A 22,204-nucleotide genomic window follows, 5' to 3' on the forward strand; every position below is an offset into this window, starting at 1 on the left:
GCCTGCCCCATCCCCTGCTCATTTGCATGTTCCCAGAGCACATCCTCCTGCCCTGAAGACTTATTAATAGGCTGGTCACACTTCATGTAGGAGTCAGACCCACTCAGGACACAGCATGGACATGAGGGTCCCCGCTCAGCTCCTGGGGCTCCTTCTGCTCTGGCTCCCAGGTAAGGAAGGAGAACACTAGCAGTTTACACAGCCCAGGTTTTCTGAGTACTGCTTCACTATTCAGGGAAATTGACTAACAACATGATTAATTGTGTGGACATTTGTTTTTATGTTTCCAATCTCAGGTGCCAGATGTGACATCCAGATGACCCAGTCTCCATCTTCCCTGTATGCATCCGTAGGAGACAAAGTCACCATCACTTGTCGGGCAAGTCAGGGCATTAGCACTTATTTAAATTGGTATCAGCAGAAACCAGGAAAAGCTCCTAAGCTCCTGATCTATGCTGCATCCAGTTTGCAAAGTGGGGTTCCATCAAGGTTCAGTGGCAGTGGATCTGGGACAGAATTCACTCTCACCATCAGCAGCCTGCAGCCTGAAGATTTTGCAGCTTATTACTGTCAACAGTATAATAGTAACCCTCCCACAGTGTTACACACCCGAACATAAACCCCCAGGGAAGCAGATGCGTGAGGCTGGGCTGCCCCAGCTGCTCCTCCTGATGCCTCCATGGGCTGAGAGTGTTCCTCAGATGCAGCCACACTCTGATGGTGTTGGTAGAGGGGGACATGAAGTCACCTCTGCACCCGAATTCTTTTCCCCTTCTCAGCCCCAACTACACAGACATAGCAATCCCTCTCTTGATATACTAAAGACAGAGATCATGACACCTGAGGAGTCTAGTTTATGGCTTCAGTTGGACTTTATACAACACAGAAGAAGCCACTATAGATATTCTCAGCCAGAATTGTCTTAATACAGAGAATTATGGTAAGCTACTGAAGTCTAAATAAAATGTAGAGATGAATCTCTAAATTTAATGTTTTATTTGCATAGAAATACTTCCCAAATGGGACATACAGGAAAATTCAGTGGTCTTCAATATGTTGGAAGAACAAAGAGAATGGTAGCATTTATAGAAAAAGGGAATATGTTACCTATGGCTCTTTGAGAAAGTTCATTGGCACGAGGAATAGTTGTGAGCTGGCGAGCTCAGCTGGTAAGCAGTGGTGGACAAAGTGAATCCTAGAATTATATCAAGTTATCTCAGAAATTGTGGATGAATTTGATTTCAGGTTACAAGAAGCCAAAGCAGTGAAGCTTGCAGAGAATTTTGTTACTGAAATACCAGGGATTCGGTGTAGATCCTGCAGCTCAGCACACAGAAAGCCAATCACTAAGACAACAAGTATTGCCAAGGAACAGGCTCTAATCAGGTGCTGCAGCCGAGGAGATGGGACACCATTCACAAATGTGTCTCCTTGACCAACTAAAATTAGGAGTTTACATAGCAGGGGAGAAATGTGGGAAAACAGGAATTAGGGAGGGGTAAGAAAGACAATTTGGTCAACAGGAAGCAGGAGGTCAGTTAGGCAATCACAATGGGTGAAGGGTCTGAGGTCTCACTGTCCCGATTCAGTGATATGTAAATTTCAGCTCCTTGATGGTATCTGGGAGGCCTGATGGTTGGTTTACTGAAAAAAGAGCTCAGGTAAGACAGATGTAACTATCTTGAGTTTTAAGACTGGGGAAGTCGATTTCTATGTTTATTCAAAAAACCATAAACATTAGTTCTGTGGGATAATAGGGCCTATTTCAGTTGCATTCTAGAAACAATATTTTTCACCCTGAGCGTCTTTCTCCTCTGATTTCTTGTCTTTGTTGGGTATGACAGAATGACCCAATTCCTATGATTAATATTCACACCACAGCCTTTCAAAGCCAGGGATATAGTATTCAGGAAAGTTGATATTAGAAACAGGATTATCTGGTGCTCCCTCAGAAAACAGAATGCGTCTGCCCCTGAAGTATGGGCTATTTAACGGTGTGGTCCTCAGTCCTTTCTGGAAGCTTAAGTCTGGGGTTGCTGAAGTTCTCAGTTTCCTAAAGTATTTTTCCAGGTGTTTCTCCAGTCCTCACCTTTGTCTCTGTGCCCGTATTAGGTAACAATGGATAATATTGAGTCTTCCTTTTCTGACTTCCAAATCTCATGGGGGGACCTCTTATTGGGCAACTCTATAGGACACGAGAGGTAAGGAGGGATATTTACAGAAGTTAAAATGATTTTCCCCAAAAAAGGCCATTAAAAAAAATTGTATTTGAAGCCACATGTTGAAAACACATCCAGCTTTGTTTTCTTATCAATGCAAACTTACATTTGCAAATATTTTCAGGATTGTAAAGCTTGAAAACATAATTATTTGTCCATGGAATGATCAAACACTTCTATAATTAAGTGGAGTAACATTTTCTTGAAAATTTCTACTCATTGAAATAAAGGAATATATTTAAAATGAGTGAAGCTACGTTAGAAATTATTAGACTTAAATTCAACTGTGGGGTTTAGTTTGGGAGGTTGATCACTCCTGTGACCTGTCACAAGAATCTTGTGTCATGTTTAGTCAATGCTGTTCAGTGTTGTTCTTAAACAATTGATATCTACAGGCTGAATACAAGCTCAGTGCCCTGCAGAGGCACCAGTCAGCAGAGCCCTTTCTTGATCAGCCAGATGATTGTGGACATGAGCATCCATGAACATGAAAACAAATGTTTCCTGTTATAAGCCACTGTGTTGTGTATTTAACCAGTTACCAATAATTAACGCATAAACGTTTCCAGAAACAGTATTTACACACCTACCTATATAAACATATGTATTTTTTCTTAAATTGGTGGTATAAATGTGAATATTTAATAATCAAATTATGAAGTTATTAAGAGAAAAAGAAAATTAAAACTAATTAGTATTTCAATAAAAATTTAAAATTAATCTTGTTTATGGAAAAATGTGTGTATATATTTAAGATACATAGAAGTGATTATATATTTACTTGATAAAATGTTGGCTACAAATATATACAGTATTCACATTTAGGTACATACATTCTATTATATATGCAATACATACATATTGGTAAAATATCTGAATTATATACATTTAAATAATTGTTGTTACATTCCACAACAAAAGGGTAGTCTGGATGACATATAATTCATACTCTTGCTACAGAAAATTTCATTGTAACCTTTATTTTTGAAACTTTACCAAACGGTTGTCCTTACCTAAAATATTTTTCCAATCCAGTAGAGCTCCAAGGGTAGGACTAGAGAAAATTTTGACTAATGTTAAATATTAACCATTGCATCCTGTGAAAGTCTCTATTATGTTCATGCCCACAGTGATGATATGCGAAATAGAGTTCTCACAACAATGGATGCTGGATGGAGTCACATCAGTGCCACTGTCAAGGAAGCCCTGGAAATGTAAAAACCATAACAGTGAGTAAACTGCAAGGGTTACATCTGATGATCATATTGCCAAGAGAACAGCTATTTAATAATATTGGCTGTTGGTTTTGACAGATCATCAGGCCTTAAAAGAAAGGCAACAGGATGATTTCAGACAAAGTCATTCTGCAAGAGCTATGACTAGAAGTTTCAAAAATGAGCCATAATAGAGAAAAAAAAAAGCTTTCCAAGTGAGTATTAATTGAAATGCCAGTAAAGAGCAGGGGCTTTTAACAATGAGGATGATTCAACACATGGACTTCAGTCAGTCACCTTTCCCAGCTTTCCCAGAGAGTCTCACGAACCAATGTTATGGAGGTCCCCGTGGGGACTCAACAATATGAGTTTCAACTAACTGAGATGTGCAGGGCTACTGGCTCTTCTGAACGCCTAATTTGCCAGGAAAACTGACTCCTCCAGAACCCTTAACATTGTACCACACATCAGGGCTCAGACCAACAGCTGGTATCCGGTGATTCCAGTGGACCTTGTGTAACATGAGGAGGGCAGTGGTTATTTTACTATATATGAATTTGCCTTCTTTTTCGGTTATGTTTCTGCATAAAATATTATTTGAGGATTTTCAAAGTGTTTTCATCAGAGTCAAGAAGTTCTTCCAAAATATGGCTCTGGATCAAGCAACTTATTTAACTAAAAAATGGTAAAGCAAAGTATAGCTCATGCTCTTGTCATGTGCGCAGGTGCAGCTTTCCCTATAGACAGGGAAAAAACCATTATCCATCAAGCAAAGCTGGCACACAAACCCTTGTGCTAGTGAATTGCTATGCTGTCAGATGTGGTGGAGGCTCTGAAACACTAACTGTGATTGGTGCTTTGTGCTTTTACTCCCATAAACAGAATATTTATATCTGGAACATGAGCTGTAGACTCATCATTGTTATGTCAACTGAACAGCTTGAAATAGTCCATTTCTATTTTCTCAGGGTTGTGGTTTTCTGGTTGATGGTTCTGAATCCAAAGAGTTGACATAACAATTGTTTCATTAAATTGGAAGAAACGATATGATAATCACGTGACCATTTCTACTTAATGCAATACTGGACAAGCTGTCAACACAGAGCATTAAGGTGTGTGCTGGGGCCGTAGATCTAGCCCATATAAAGCAAGAGCAAACAGAATTGATGTTACATATTTTATAGAGGAAGTACAGAAAATACGAAACCTAGGAGACCTTCTGGAATATTTCTATCTATTGCCACTTCCACTGGTAAAACTCAGAGAAGATTTCAACAGTCATCAGGATGAAGTTCTAGGGATCAGTCATGTGAAGCATTATCTGCACTTGGATGTCCAGTGAGACAAAGGGAAGATGAAACACGTAGTGGGATATGGAGGGGTAATCACCAGAGACAGCCTCCTGGTCAGCTTAAACGTTGAAAATTGTATTTTTTCTCTTTAGTTTTATCACTGAATCATTTGGATCTGAGAAAAGTGATAATGGCTGGTTAGGCAGAAAGGTGTTTATTATCACGAATTAAATGGATTGAAAACGTTTGTGGAAACCAGAGTGGACGGCTCAGGAATCTCCAGGTACTCCTTTTGCTATTCCTTGACCCTCCCCGCCCCCATGTTTTCCACAGTCAAGAAAGATACTCTGATTTTATAGGAACCTGGCAAGTGAAGGTATTGTGCCCACAGGACTGTGCTGATTGGCTGTGACCCAGACCAGGAAAATGAGCACATTTGAGTGAGATGAGGCATTTCCCCTCCCTCCTCTCAATGCAAAATGACTCTGTAGTAACACATCTGATGGGCAGTCAGAGAAAGGGGTCAGATTTCTAGCAGCTGACAGTTGAGAGCAGAGCTGCTGTCCTTCTGGGGACAGTAGTGAGAAGAGCCGCTCTCTTTTCTGCTGCCGGAGACAGCTTGATTGTGGAGTCTCAAGCAGTAGGAACTCCTCCCCAGCCTGTGCCAGCAGTAGGATTCTTGGAATTGTTCTAGAGGCTTTGACTGGAGCCTGTTCTTTAAGTTCTTTAAGGCTTTTCAACAATTTGTAATGAATTTAATATCGTCTAGTAAATCACTTTATGCTTCATGGATTTGGCATTTGCAACAAGGAATATACACATTCCACAGTGACATCATTCACAGTCTCCTTTTTTCTTGCTAAATATAATGCTTTCCAGGTGTACCTACCAGAGAAAGCCAATGTGAACAACAATCCATGTCACCAAAAATGCAACACAAGCAAGCTTGGGAAAGCCACTGAGTTCTCACCGGCCTGCTTTGTCCCCCTGAGTCTTTTTTTTTTTTTTTGGTCACCCTAGTCAAAATCATGAACAAAGTTGCCAACTTTGAATGGAGTCCTTTGCAACGGTAGCCTTGGAATCTGTTCAACAACGCATGTCCAAGGCATTTCTTTAAGACCTGTATAGCCTGCTTGCTCGATGGAAATCCAGGTGTCCACTATTTCTATGCATGCTGACTAGAGTCTGTGGCAATGTAAAATTGTTACTGGGTGTACCAGACTCAGATATTGGATGCAAAAGTTTTCTGAAGCAGCCACCAGTTGTGCCTCTTTTGAATGACAACTCCTTGCTTGCTGTAGGAAAATCATAGGGCCGGAGTATCTGAGAGCTAGGGCACCAGGCGTGATGCTGCTACCTTAACTAGTCATTCTCACTTTGGTGCCTACAAACACAACCAATAAAACTGGATAGGCCCAACAGATCCAAATTATTAAATAGAAATGATGCAATCAGAATCAGTGCTAACCAGGATTCTACAGGCCCCATGTGCCCCAGGAACAAATGGCGAGCATGTTAGAAGGGAACAAATGACCCATAGGGGACAATTTTGCTTCTCCTTTGGCCACGTAGAGTCCAACATTCAGAGACATGCCTGTGTCAGTATGGCATTGGGCCCTGATGATTATACAAAACACATGCCAGTGGGCCCTCTGGGTGTGGCCACCATCCAGCCAGGGGATGGCATCTTTTGACTGACACTGAACATGGACATTCTGCCCATGGGCCATACTACATGCAATGACAGTAGCCATGCAGGCTGCCCCTACACTATATTTTACTCCATTTCCACTAAATCATGGGCCATTGTCAACAACCCAGCCACCTGGTCAGGAAAATAGCAATCGAGTGACTGAACTATTAAAGGATCCCCTGTGTAGGGAAAAAGACTATGGCAATAGCTTGCTTCCTGGACAGCTAAATGTATGTCACTTAATTAGATTCTGGGGCTACCATGGCCACCTTCGAGAAGAATTTATGTCGTGTTTTTCGATACCACATCAGACTTCACTGTGACCAAGAAACAGCCTGGCTGCCCAATCAACTTGACAATGGACACACTCTTGTGAAACCCAATAGAGACTTTCCATGCAAATACCAACAGCCAACACTGCCTGCTGTACCTGGATAAACACCTCAGGTATCCTAGAAATATAAGTGGAGGTGATCCTGATGCAGGCTCAATGGCTGCAGACAATGGGGTATCTGAAAGATCCCCCTTTCACCTCTTTAGCATCTTATTTTCTTGATCATGGGATCGTGGACTAGGTCACGGCTTTGGGGGTGTTATCCTCCTGCCAGTGGTAGTAGCTTTCCTTGGACCAGTGAAATGTACTCTCACTATGGCTTAATAATCTGCGTTGAGATTGTGTAAGGCAAGGTGCTTCATCAATCTGAAAAGATAAACTTCTGCACCAGTTTAGGGGAAGTTTGTGGGCATATGAAATATACTAGCTTTACTAAGGGGGATGTCTAGGTGGTGGAGCAACTGCAAGACAGTTCTCCAGTGACCCTGGACTGACTTAGTTCTCTCCACTTTCTTTCTTATTTTAAGAGTTCTCAAGAATAATTGTAGAAAGTGCTGGAATTGTAACATCCTGAGATAGAGAAGAACTGGTCAGAACAGCCTACCTGTGCTGTATAGCAGTTTCCCGTAGAATGGAATGTCCTTTAGTACATAAGTCCTGTGTGTCTTGTTACCCCAGGATATGAAACCCAGAGTGGCTCCTTTCCCAGGTTCCTGAGCTGTGGTGCAAAGTGGGGACAGTCGACTCCATCAGCTCCACATGGCTCTCCTGTGCCTTGCGGGACTGACCCATGAGTCCAAGACTTTTGTGTTCCCTTGCTGCTTCTCTGTAAATGATAAGCCCACTTCATGTAACTTGCTGTATGGGGTGTTCTATTTCCCAGACTCAAGTACGTTGGGAACCAGTGCACGGTGAACCTACTTCAAAGATGTCATTAACATAGAGACAGAAATGCAGTGGAGGTTGCTGGGGGTAGGGATAGATAAAACGGGGGGGGGAGGGAGAGTATTGTTTAAGGGGTATAGATATTAATTTTTATAAGATGAAAAGAATTCTGGAGACAGTATCAATAATAATAGTAGAACATGTGAGTATGCTTAATGCCATGCACTACATTTTAAATATGGTTAAAATGGGCAATTTTATGTTCTCTGCATTTTCTATAGTTAAATAATTAACATCTTTGTTATAGTGTTGTTAGCTCAGAAGACATTGCTTTATTTTGTAATTTTCTTAGCAAATATTTATAAATAATCACTTTGTGATGCCATTGTTCACAAATTGTGTGTGTGTGTGTGTTTGTGTGTGTGTTTTGTAGACATGAGCTCTCCCTGTATTGACCAGGCTAGCATCAAATTCTTGGCCTTACGTGATCCTTCCTCCTCGGTCTCTCAAAGTGCTGAGATTACAGGTATGAGCCCAAGCAGCTGTCCATAAGAAACAATTTATAAGACATTTCATAGGGGACTTCTTCAAAGTGCATATTTCATTGCAGCCATCTCCAAAGTCAATCTCCTAAGCCATGTTTCTGTACACAAGTGTACTTCTCCCTCTGTGATGTCACATGCCATCAGCATGAAGTCACATGACACATAGGAGAACAAGGCAAGGAGTCAACCCAACTTTATGAGTGGAAATCACTGCAAAGATCTGGCATTAATAGGGTTTAGGTGTTGCAGCACTTCTCCACTAGCAAAACACCCTCTGATTCTCTTCCTGGATTGTTTTCTCCAATGTTTTCTAATATGTAATGCTAAAGGAGACATTAGATCTTTTTTGTCCCGAGTCTAGTTGAATGCTATTTCACTCAAAATGTATTGCCTTAAGGAGTATGATAATAAATATTGAGTAACGCTTGTTACTACTACCAACAGTCCCTTTAGATCTCCTGTTATCATCCTAAATATCATGACTTAGGGAAAATATTTAAAAGGTGGTTAAGACAATATTGATCCTGTTTACAATATACTGACACAAGTCAAGCACTCACAGAAGTCAAGAAAATTGTAAGGAAAACATAACCTAGTGATCATTAGCCATTCTGGTCACTGTTGAGTGATGATTAAGAAAAAGTGTTAAAAACAACTAGCTGAAACATTGAGAACTCTTACGAATTCTGGGTAGAGATGTTAAGTGGTACAACTACTTTGGAAAACAGTTTGGCAGAGTATTAAACACTCACTTTAAGACCCAGCAACTGCACTTCTAGGTATTTGCCCAAAAGAAATAAAGAAATATGCATGCAAAGCCTTGTATAATAACATTTGTGGTAGCTTTATCCATAATAGCCCAACGTAGAAACAGCCCACATGACCATCAGCAGATGATGGGATATATTATGAAATTACTACACAGTTAAATAGTACTCAAAATAAAGAGTAACACATCATGAGGACACAGGGTGACATGAGTGAGACTAGGAAACCGTTATGCTGCACGAAAGTCACCAGCCACAGAAGAACACGTGCTGTATTCCATTTATGTGAAATTCTTAAAAAGAAAGTGGAATCTATACTAACAACAAGCCAACCAAGGATTTTCTGTTCTGTGAGGTGGAAAGCAAGTTGCATCCTGAAGAGCAGGATAAAACTTTCTGGAGTTATAGAAATGTTGTGTGTACTGATTTTGCTTACAAGAGTGTATTTATTTATAAAACCTTGTTCAACCGTACACTTAAAATCAATGTATTTGATTGGAGTCATTTTTTTCAATAAAATTGGTTAACAGTGAATAGTGAGTAATTGCAAATCCAATTAAGTAACGTTGTCTTCACATCTTCTATTCTTGCAGTGTACTGGAAGCCACATGACCCAAAAGTTATTTCTGGGAGATAATCGCAGTCTGACACTAAAGAACTGCGTATCTTCTGGCAATAACTCCCTTTTCTAGGTATTTTTGGATTTTTCCAAGAATTTAAGTATATTTCATAGGTTAAATCAAAATGGTATATTTTTAATACACATTTCTTATTTATATCAACTAAAGTTCTAAGCAATGAAAAGTCACTAAAATTGGTAAAGAATTTAAATACGAGGAAATATTTTTTAAGTTACGGTAAGAGATCCAACATATCTTATGGTTCATATAAATTTTTCAGAAATTAAAATTACCTATCCAGTGTTCTTATAAAAACTGTAATACTTTTTACAATGTGTGGTCATTAAATGTGTAGATATACAGATGGATTCCATTTTTCTTTTTTCTTGAGTTTTTTTATATTAAAAACAGATACCAGCCTTTAATTTCTTTGTTTTGTTATATCCATATTAATTTGTGGACTACAGGACATTATGAACTCCTATAATAATTCTGAGAGTATTTTTTTTATTCACTTGAATTTTTGTGTAATTTTGATAAGTAGCATGCCACTAACTACCAAATATAAAATTGGAGGTTTTCTTTGAGTAACTTTTTATTACAGATTTCTTGTTACTCTTCAGGCAAGAGGTAGGCAGGACTTCACTCTGGACCAGATGTGAAGCTGGCCTAAACAGGAACAGGGTTCTGAAAGGACCTCTCCATAAGACACGCTCACCAATGCTATGACAGTTTACCATTGCCATAGCAACTTCCAGAAGTCATACCCTTTGCCATGGCAACACCTGGAAGTTGGGGCACACCACCCACTTTCTAGCTATTTCTGAACAGCCCACCCCTTAATTATCACATGATTAAAGGTGGGTATAAATGTGACTGTAAAAGTGCCCCTGGCTGCTCCTCTCAGCCCTCTGCCTATGAAATACCCCTGCTCTGCAGGAGTAGTCACAGAGTGTAACACCACTGCTGCCTCAATAAAGCTGTTTTCTTCTATCACCGGCTTACTCTTACATTCCTTCCTGAGCAAAGCCAAGAACTGGCCTTGCATCAATATTGAGTCAGCCACCCACCACTAGAGATGGTGAGAGGCAGCGTTTGATGTGGCAGTGAGACGGCAGAAACAGCGGAGAAGCAGGACAGCAAGACACAGCACGAGATGGCACTTTAAGAGAAGATGGACACAGCGGTCAGCAATGGGCAAGACAGCTCTTGGAGATGTGGCAAGACAGCGACCAGCGAGAGAGGGCGAGACGGTGATCAGCGCTACAGCCATCAAAGCTACAGAGTTGCTAACATTGCAGAGCTGTTAACACTGGCCAAAGGCTGTTTTAAGAGCCATCATCTTTCCTGACAGGCAGTGGAGCCCTGGGGATGGGCAAGTGGCCACAGAGTCACTGCTTCATGCAGGCCAGCCGCTGTGTGCTCCAGTTCCCAACCGGACCCCAACCCACCCAAGCTGGAGAACCTGGAGAGATCTTCATGCAGGCCCCACGTTAGAGACTACTTGGCACCATTTTGGTTCCTGCACACCAGTAAGTGTCCCCTCTGCCCATCTGCCCTATATCAGATGATCCAGGGAATCAAGCCTTTGGCTAGATAGTCCATTTGAAGTCCCCCATAGCACACCTGACTACATCCTGGTTGCTCCTTCCCGTAGCCATTTCTCCTCTGTCATTTTATTTATCCATCAGCCATTTTATCTTATTTTCTGCCCTGATATATACGTTTGGTTTTTAGTTTTGTCTTTGGCTCACTGCTAATTAGGTTTGTGCAATTGTTTAAGGCAGGACACTTGGTTGTAAGAATTCTCCTGTTCTGTTGACTCTAAGAAGCCGGAGTCTCATTGTTCTATGGCCCCAACCAGGCCTTTGGGGCTCACTGTTGGCCACCCCACTGAGGCTCCAGGATTTCCTGCACTGGTCAGCCCCTGGATATTCCAGAATTTGCTGGCATTTGATGTGGGGACACTCACAGGCTGATACTTGGGTACTCTGTGTTTTCAGAATTTGGTACTTTTGGTCACTACTTGGAAGTTCCAGAGTTTTCAGCCTTGACATTCCTCCTTGGATTGTGCATTGGAGGCTCATCCTACAGGAATCTTGGTTTGCCTTCTCTTGTTTTCTGCCCTAAAGTTATCATTTTCCATAATGGCATTTTGTTTTCTTATTGTCACATTATTTCCACTTTTTCTTCTACACTTTACTTAATAAAAATATTTCTTAAAGCCCGGTGCAATGGCTCATACCTGTAATCCCAGCACTTTTGGCGGCCAAGGTAGATGGATCATTTGAGGTCAGGAAGACCAGCCTGGCCAACATGGTGAAACCCTGTCTCTATTAAAACTATCAAAAAACGAGTTGAACTTAGTGGAACACGCCTGTAATCCCAGCTATTTGGGTGTCTGAGGCATGAGAATTACTTGAACCCAGGAGGCGAAGGTCGCACTAAGCTGAGATTGCACCATGGCACTCCAGCCTGAGTGACAGAGTGAGAGTCTGTCTCAAATAATAATAATAATAAATAAAAATTTAAAAATAAAAAATAAAAATACTGCTTTAGTCATATTTTGTTCACTAACAAATGCTTGTAAACCCCTTTCATAATGTCTTGCTACCTCTACCTTCTATGCAGGAAGTGGAAATCTGAGAAGAGGACAATGATGGCCCAGTCACCTTCCCTCTTGTTAGATTTAGAAAAACTTCTGCGTTCAGTAGAAATCCTTGTTAGAAATGGGGACAATGGCAATCATCACAGAGGACGTGTCACTAGGGTGCCTATTAGGTTATTGGAGCAAATTCAAATTCAGCTTAAAGAAAAAGAAACTCATTTTCTATCATAACATTGCTTGGGTTCAACATAAATTCAAACACCAGGAGACTTGTCTTAAACATGGTTCCATACATTATGATACTATTTTACAATTAGACTTATTCTGTGAAAAAGAAGAAAAGTTGTCTCTTGTGTACATGCTTTTGTGGCCCTCTACTCCCCCCTATTATTATCTGGTAGTGGTGGCACATGCCTGTAATCCCAACACACTGGGAGGCTGAGGCAGGAGAATCGCTTGAACCAGGGAGATGGAGGTTACAGTGACCCAAGTTCGCACCACTGCACTATAGCCTGGGCCACAGAGTGAGATTCTGTCTCAAAAAAAAAAAAAAAAAAAAAAAGTATCTTTGAATTTTAAACATCAATTTGACAAGAAATTCACAGTTCCTTCTCTTTAAAATAATGTAATGTTTCTTTTAAGAATGATCCTGGTTTGATGCCTTTCTACCCAACATGATAGAAGTGTGGCAAAAATCTATGAAAAATTCCCATTCCCTGTGCCTACAACAACTACCTGGGTTTGAAAATTTCTTCCCTTTCTCTCGTCATTTCTTCAACATCCACTTCCACCTAGTCCGTGACTCAAAACAATACTTGTCAGGAAATATTCTGGAAAGAGCAAGAAAGACTTCCTTAGAGGTGTCAGAGATTCCTGTACCACCATCTGATGATCTCTAGAGGGAGTTGTGAGTGTGAGGAAGAGCAGATCTTGTAAATCTACCTGCTTTCACTCCCACTGTATTTCCTAACAACAACCACAGCAACACCTGTAACGTCATAGGACAAGCCTCTACTACTTCCAAGGCTTTTATCTCAGTAAATCTTCTCTACCTCTATCTCAGGCAGCTAGAAAGTTTGATACTCATACAAATAGTATTGTAGCTTTTTGCTCATAATTGGAAAAGCAGGCAAGACCCAAGATAATACAGGCATTCCTTAAGCCAGTTAGCATTCTGTTTTTGGATCACCATTGTACACATGTACCAAGCATATGTCCAAGATAGATGTAAAAATCCATGAAGCAAGAGTTACAATAGCTTGTGTTTTCTATTGTATTTTATTTTCCTCTTATATCATCTTCTCTTCTTTGTCATTAAAAAATATGTCAAAGTCGGTCTAAATTAATTATTGGATCATAAGTAGATAAAATCTTTTATTTGATAACACATTGACCCATTTGATATTTGATAACACATTGTTTCTTTGCAAGACATAGTCTTCATTTCCAAGATAACAAGACTGACCAAATTATACTGGAGCAAGTCCACAAGCAATGATGGCAGCTTATCCTTATTGTCCTGCAGCAAGTATTAGACAAAAGATAACAAGGTAGAATGAAGATTATATAAGAAAGAAGGACAGCAACAGGACATGGTAACCTTTTACAGTATAGCATTTTGATAATGGATGATGAGAAGTAATACATTAGACAGGGATGGATGGGAATGACTGAAGGTCTGAGTACTTTAGCACAGATTAAGACCAAATCATTAGGATTTTTAGAGTTGTGTACAGGTACTGAAGAAAAAGCCTTAAAGTTTAGTTTGACTGTGGATAAAACATTCTTGGATTAGATTTAAGACTATTTTCCATGCTAAGTTTATTTATGATAATGATGATGACTGTAGTGCTTAATATTCAAACAATAAAAGCAAAATTAATTCCCACATACATAATGTAATAAATACTATTGTAAATGTTTTATCTTATTTAAACTGTCTACAGCACTATAAGATAGGTACCACTATTGTCACAATTACACAGACATGGAAACCGAGACACAGGGAAGTGAAGTTACTTGATCAATTTCAAGCAAGCGGCAAGCCATGGAGCATCTATCAGGGCCTGCCAGGACATGGGACTGTGAACAGAAGTTTTTCACTTTTAACTCAAAGAGGGTATGTGTCTGGGTTAATGAAAAGCTTCACGACCCTCAGAAAACATTATTAACAAGCAAATGTAGGTGTGCCTGGAAGATTACGTTGTAACAGACTCTTCATTTCAATACATTCAATAATGCATTTAGGGGGACGACCGGGCATATTGAGGATAGGAAGAGAGAAATGAAAACACAGCCTTTTATATTGCTCTTAACAGGCTTGTACCAAACATCATCTGGGTGAATTTAGGTGATTGAGGAGAAGAAAGACACAGGAGTGAAATTCTGTGATCACCAGGGGGAAGTTCTACACTCAGACTGAGCCAACAGACTTTTCTGACCTGACAACCAGGGAGGCACAGGATGCTCAGTGCAGAGAGGAAGAAGCAGGTGGTCCCTGCAGCTGGAAGCCCAGCTCCCACCCCAGCTACTTTGCATGTCCCTCCCAGCTGCCCTACCTTCCAGAGCCCATATCAATGCCTGGGTCAGAGCTCTGGGGAGGAACTGCTCAGTTAGGACCCAGAGGGAACCATGGAAGCCCCAGCACAGCTTCTCTTCCTCCTGCTGCTCTGGCTCCCAGGTGAGGGGAACATGAGGTGGTTTTGCACATCACTGAAAACTCCTGACACCTCTGCTCTGCAAGAAATATAGTTAAAATTCAATGTAGATCAACAATTTTGCCTCTACTCAAAGGCAGTGGGTTTGATCTTGATTACGTGAGTGCATTTCTGTTTTCTTTCCAATTTCAGATACCGCCGGAGAAATTGTAATGACGCAGTCTCCAGCCACCCTGTCTTTGTCTCCAGGAGAAAGAGCCACCCTCTCCTGCAGGGCCAGTCAGAGTGTCAGCAGCAACTTAGCCTGGTACCAGCAGAAACCTGGGCAGGCTCCCAGCCTCCTCATCTATGGTGCATCCAGCAGGGCCACTGGCATCCCGGACAGGTTCAGTGGCAGTGGGTCTGGGACAGAGTTCACTCTCACCATCAGCAGCCTGGAGCCTGAAGATTTTGCAGTTTATTATTGTCAGCAGTATAGTAACTGGCCTCACACAGTGATTCAACCTGAAATAAAAACCTCAACAAGACCCTCAGTGTTTCCTCATTATACCAGCTGCTTCCTTGACAGACAGCTAGTGGGGTGGCCGCACAGTTTTAGCATCTCTGCTCTATTTGGCTATTTTGGAGTTCACGTTCTAAAGTCCAAAATGACTTATATTAATCCATTACCTCATTCCATTTCAGCATGGCTATTAATCGCATTTTAGAACACATCTCTGTTTATGGCATCACAAAGAGTTTAATAAATCTTCTGTGCAAAAATAAACAACAAACACACTTATGAAGCTGAAATATCAAAACTATTTCAGCACTCTGAAAACTGGCGAACCATGAAGTAATTAAGGATACATATTCTTTATAGAAAAAAAAAAGTACTAGTGCTTTGAGTAAGGACAGATAAAGCCTGTATGTAGCTTTTTACCTGTGACAGCACCCTTTTATTCCCGGGTCATTCAGCGTGATTTACAGAACTGGAGTTTTACCAATGTGAGGATAGCAAATGAAACTGGCAGCTTGCTGCCAAAGGGGGTGGACTTGAGTAAAGCCAAGGAGTGGAAAAAAATTCTTCAATGTTTCCAGCTAAACGTGGAGAACTCCACAGGATATGAACAGAAAAAACCCATAGCTTTACTAGTCCAAGATGATGCCCTGTTTGGGGCAAGTAGTGCATCTGCTGATAGTAAATAGCAGATTCCTGGATAAGATAGACACATATTGCTGAAACAATCTCTACACACATTCCTAGTGACCTAGAAGCTATAGAGATGAGTGATGAGAACCAGGAGTTTTTGTGCAAAGTAAAACCAGAAGGAGGTGGGAACCAGCTGCATTTTGTATGTAGTTTCCTTTTTAAACCACACACAGATGGGTTGACAGAAGATAGATGTATACACTCCAGATATTTGAGCAAAACGTCTCAAATCATTGGTGACCACTTCGCTGTGCAGACACATGTGCAGTTCCTATAAATTCAAACTAAAGATTGATATTAAAAATAAAAGGAAGCAGAGATATCTGTGGTCAAACACCATGTGAGATACAGATTTTTCAATATCATGCATGAAAATACATTTAATACATCTAATCCACTGAACATTATAGCTCAGCCTATCCCATCCTAAATGTGCGCAGAACACTTACATTAGCTTACTGTTGGTCAACGTTATCTTACACAAAGATTATCTTACAATAAACTGTTGAATACCTCATGTAATGTACTGAATCTTGTACTGAAAGAGAAAATATAATAGTTGTATGAATACTAGAAGTTCTATTTCTACTTGAATGCATATCACATTCACACCATCTGGTCTCCACCAGAGACTACTGGTACTATATTCCTCTCAAGATAAAAGGTGAAAAAAAGGAATTCAGACTTCTCTGGGATTTTTATATGCTGTAATCCACCTGTCAATATTCCCAGGTCCCCTCAGAAAAATTTAAACTGATGACATCAGAAGGTGTCAGGACAAATGAGGATCCTGTGGTGAGTATGTGCTCATGTCTTGATCTGCATGTGGACCATTCCCTTTGGGCCATGTTGGGAACTGGTGATCATGACTCTCACTGCAGAGTGCAACAGAGGTACTGACATTTTGCTGCTGTGCCACAGAACATCACTGCTCCCTGAGGGGCTATCCCCACTCATAGCTAAGTATTCAAGGCATGACAGTGGGGCAAATCCACTCCTGCCTGCCTGCTAAGCTTCCCAAGCCCCAGAACCTTATTCAGCAAATGCAGGACTGCATATTCAATGAAGATTGGAACACTACCTAGTTAATTTAATAGTTGCTACAAAAAGATGAAAATGTCACAAAGCCTGGTGTCACAGTGGAACAATCCACTTTGGCAGACCAATGATGGACTGTTGAAGGATGAATGTCAAAGCCACCTGGAAATGAAACCGAGGAGGTATCCCAGGTATAGTTACGAGGAGGTATCCCAGGTGTAGTTAATCATTGTTGGTCCTGGTGGCATCCACTAATAAAAAGGAGACCCACAAGCTAGTAGGTATTTTTGGGTACTGGGGACAAATCTTACCTGGGTGTACTTTTTGTAACGTTAGTCAAAATCACAAACAAAGTTGCCATCCATGAACAAGGCCCTTTGCAACGGTACCCTTGAAATCTGTTCAACAGGGCATGACTGAGGCACTTCTTTAAAACCTTTAGAGCCTGTTTCCTTGATGGAAATCCAGGTGTCCACCATTTCTATGCATGCAGACTGAAGCCTGTGGCAACAGCAGACACCAGTTGTGCCTCTTTTGAAAGGCCACTCCTTGCTTGCTGTAGGAAACTGACATGGGCTGAGTGTCTCAGAGCTAGAGTATCAGGCATGACGTTACTACCTTAACTACCCATTCTCACCTTGGTGCCTACAAACACAATCAATAAAGCTGGAAAGGCCCAACAGATTCAAATTATTAAATGGTAATGATGCGGTCAGAATTCGCCCTAACCCAGTTCCCATAGGATGCATGTGCAAATGAATGAATGCCCATAAACAAATGACAAGCTTCCTAGAAGGGAACGAATGACCCATAGGGGACAATTTAGCTTCTCCTTTGGCCACAATGAGCCAAAGATTCAGAGACATGCCTGTGTCGGTATGGCATGGGGACCTGATGATTGTACAAAACAGATGCCAGTGGGTCCACTGGGTGTGACCACCATCCAGCCAGGGAATGGCATCTTTTGACTGACACTGAACATGGACATTCTGCCCAATGGGCCAAACTACATGTAATGACAGTAGCCATGGAGGCTGCCCCCTTACACTGTATTTTACTCCATTTCCACTAAATCATGGCCCATTGGGTTATCAACAACCCAGCTACCTGGTCAGGAAAATAGCAACTGAGTGACTGAACTATTAAAGGATACCCTGTGCAGGGAAAAGGACTATGACAATAGTTTGCTTCTTGCACACCTAAATATGTGTCACACAATTAGATGCTGGGGCTACCATGGCCACCTTCAAGAGGAATTTATGTCATGTTTTTGGATATTCCATGAGACTTCACTTTGACCAAGAAACAACCTCACTGCACAATCAACATGACAATGGGCACGTTCTTGTGGAGCATAATGGATGTTCCATGTGATTACCAACACCTAACACTGCCTGCTGTACCTGGATAAACACCTCAGGTATCCTAGAAATACAAGTAGAGGTGATCCTGACACAGGCTCAATGACTGCAGACAATGGGGCATCTGAAAGATCCCCCTTTCACCTCTTTAGCTGCAGTGGTCCTCAGAGCTGCTCTGAAAGGGTTTCTTGGGTGGGAGGAAGGAGACTGGGATGACAGTTCCAGAACAGCACCCTGTGCTTCCCATTCCCACCCCTGCCATTAGGTCCTACGGGATTCCTGGTGGCCCATCATCTCTTCCAAATCCTTTGGCATCTCACATGGGTCATAGAATCTAGTTCATAATATTTTTGTGACAACTAACTTTTCTGAATATCTTTTGTCTTCAACTATGTAACTAGTTTACTGACAAGAGAAATTATTTTGTGAATCTGGCCTAGTGATGGATGAATCTGGCCTGAGATCCCCTTCATTAATATCCATGAAAAGACTCACAGTCAAGACTCACTGGGACTCAGCATCTGTAATCCTATATAAGATGCTAAGCCACAATCCTGACACTAGATGGTAGACAAACCCCATAATAACCCTAACATCTAAGCCTGATCATAGAAATACTGGGAGAGCTTAGGAGTGATAATGTTTCATTATCAATAGCCCCTAAGGCTGGAATGTGGTCTGTGTTACCTAGAGTACCTGGGAGGAGTTGCCAGTGTCCTGAGTTATGGGAACCACCTCTGTGCTCTGTGCTCTGAGACTAGAAGCCCAGCCTTGCCTTCATGCCCGCCTTGGCTGTGTCCCCATAGTCCACCTACTATGGAGCAAATTGTGCTTCAGAAATTCTGATCTTGAATCTCTAACCTCCAGTATAGCTGCATTTGAAGATAAAGCATATAAGGTGGTAATTGGGGTTAAAGGAGATGATAAGGGTGGGGCCCTGATTCAACAAGATTAGTGTCTTTATAAAAAGAGACCCCATTGAGCTCTCCTCCACCCCCAGCCTCCATGCATGCAGTGAGGAAGGCCACGTGAGGACATGGACAGAAGGTGGCATCTGAAAATCAGAGGGAGGGTCCTCAGCAGAAAGCAGATCTTTCTGGATCTTCATCGTGGACTTCCCAGCTTTCCAAACTGTTAGAAGTAAATGTCCTTCCTTTAAGCCATCCAGCCCAGGGAATTTTGGTGTGGCAGTCCCAGCAGACGATCTACTGCCCCCACCTTCTCTAAGCAGGATCAGCCTCAGGAGGCACCTTGTGGACTTTGGATCCATCTTTTCTTCTCTTCCACCTTCTGTTCTGACTGCCTGGTGAGGAAGGGGGACTGAAGCTTCATCCTCAGATAGTTTGTATTAAACATGAACTTTTCTTTGATGATGAATTGGTTAGCCTGCTTTTTCTCTTTCTGATGAGAATTGCATCAAATTGAATGAACTGCTTGCTTCATATTAATATCTGGGCATCTGCATGTTTGCTTCCCACTTGGATAATAGTCAGCATGTTGTGTGGATGCCATCTCCAGCCCCCTCCCTGTGTCCCAAGTGAGAGGGTCACTGTCACCTGCAGGGCTTGCTGGACTATGAACAGCATCCTAGTCTGGCACCAGTGTAAATCAGGCCTTACTCTGAGCTCCCGCTGGCTCCTGCTGCCCCGCAGGACGTGATCCCTTCCTGGGTCAGGGGCAGCAGGCCTGAACAGATGTCACTCTGGCCATCAGCAACCAAGATGCCTTCAGAGGTAGGTGCTCCCTCCTCCTGTCCCCTCTCCTGCACAAATCTTCCCTAGCAACAACTCTGCACAGGAGCTGCTAACGGTCTGAAATCTTCTGAGGGAAACAGGCTGGCGACACCTCTGAATTCACATCTCCTCTTTGCCTCACATCCTCTTCCCACCTCCTTTATGGGCACCTCTAGTGTATCTTGTGGGCCTCACTGCCTGGAGCATGTCAGGATGTTTTCTCCCACCTCCTACTCTGAATTCATGATGTAAATTCATCCTCACTTCATACCTCGGTGGGCCACGCCTTGTTTCTCTTATGTACATGGCCCAGCACGTTGCTGAACCCGTGGTTCTGGCCCTACTCCTTGAATCTCTGTGGAAGGTTCATAGTTGGCAAGTCGTGGTTACTGGAGACCAGAAAGTAAAATGTCAAATATTGAGAAGCTTGTGCATGGAATAGACATAGACCATTGTCAACAGAGTCCCAGCAGCTGGCAGCTGGTGAGGTATGAAAGCTGGGCAGAGAGATCCCACATCACCCCAGCCAGAGGGGAAGTTGGAAATGAGCCTTGGAGGGTCTTCATCCGTGACCATGCAGCCTCTGAGCCACATGTGCTGTTTTCTTTTATGGAAATGACCAGAAGAGGACTTGTCTATGCTGAGCTCTGGAGAAAAAACTTCCCTCCATTCAGAGCCCAGACTCACTATCCATCTCCTGGGCATCTGGTGTTTTGTGATTCCCCACACCCCACATCAGGTCACTCATCATCCTCAGCAATGGGCAGCTCTCTGCTCTCAGCCCAGGGGAACATGGAAGAGGGTCCTGAGCTTTATCACTCTCAGGGACTGTGGTAAGAAACGGGCCATCAGGTGTTGCACCTGGTGTTCATTTTCAATGTTCACATTCGATTTATTAAAGTTTAAAACTATACCTTATACTAGCCATCAAAGTTCTCTTTATATATAAACACATATCACATATTTTTTCATAAACAGATACATAGTATATACCAATATAGAAATATAACATTTCTAAAGGATTATTTGTATTCAATATGTTAAGTTTATATTAGATATTTATATTACATACACACATAATTTTACATTTATTGGTGTGATATGTGGTCCTTTTCTATCCAAGCAGAACACAGTCAGGCTGAGTAAAGACTCTGAGGACATTTGCTGACCAACAAGGTCCCAGTCATTCAGGACCAGGGAAGGCACAGCTGACAGCACCCATCCCAGGAATCCAGAACCAGTCCTGAGGTCTGGGTCCTGAGACTTTCACTCTTGCCAGGCTGTGGGATATATGCTTAAAGAAGCCTATGAATTTGTGAGCAGTTTCCTTCCCTCAAGCCCCTAACAGGCAGCCCTGTGGGCAGGGCCTGTGGTTCCTCCCAGGTCCTCAGCCCTGTGGTTCAGGAGAGCAGATGCCTTCCTCCACAGCTCAGGGCCAGCACCTGGCAGCTCTCAGGCACTGCCAGCCTGACCTTAGCCTTGGGCTAAGGACCCTATTCCAAATATCTTCTCATTTATTGCAGTACCTGAAAGTCTGTCTTGTTCTTAAACTCAAAGTCCACATTACCATAATTGCGAAAGCTAGCATTTGCCACTTGGAAAATTAGAAATGTGAATTCATTGTCCTTCTCGGAGCCTGGCCTCCTCCAAGCCCACCAGGTAAAGTTGCCCATATCTTCTCTTCTCTCCACACAACTTTACTTAGAACAATAGTGAAATGTAACGGGTGGTAGAGCCTATATCATCTGCACAGAAGCCATCCTCTTCTGTTTTGGTGCCTAGGGCACCAGCTCTATCCTGCTGGGCATGGTGAGGACAGTGAGCCTCTCCCAGCCTGGGACACGAGCAGGGATTAAGGGCACATGTGATTAGCTCCACAATGCAATGTCAGGGGAGTGAAGGAGGGGCAGGGACTCTGAGAAGAATTTGATCCTTCCTGAGAAGATGGAAGGTGAAGAGCTTTGCTTCACCTTCTGAAATCAATCATTTTATTTTAGATTTGGGAGCTGGGACACATGTTTCATTTCCCTGACTCCTTCCACATCT

General features: G+C 42.1%; 1 protein-coding gene and 1 gene segment (V, D, J or C); both read left to right on the top strand.

The window, feature by feature from the left end:
• LOC102116898 (immunoglobulin kappa variable 2-30) overlaps positions 1-22,204 on the top strand; it is a 970,872-nt gene that overhangs the window by 340,176 nt on the left and 608,492 nt on the right. The window lies entirely within an intron of this gene.
• Positions 89-940, top strand: LOC135966902 (immunoglobulin kappa variable 1-9-like). The segment is given in 2 exon segments: positions 89-170; positions 297-940. Coding segments are annotated over 2 exon segments (378 nt in total).

Source organism: Macaca fascicularis, chromosome 13 (genome assembly GCF_037993035.2).
Source record: "Macaca fascicularis isolate 582-1 chromosome 13, T2T-MFA8v1.1".
In the NCBI taxonomy this organism is placed as follows: Eukaryota; Metazoa; Chordata; class Mammalia; order Primates; family Cercopithecidae; genus Macaca; species Macaca fascicularis.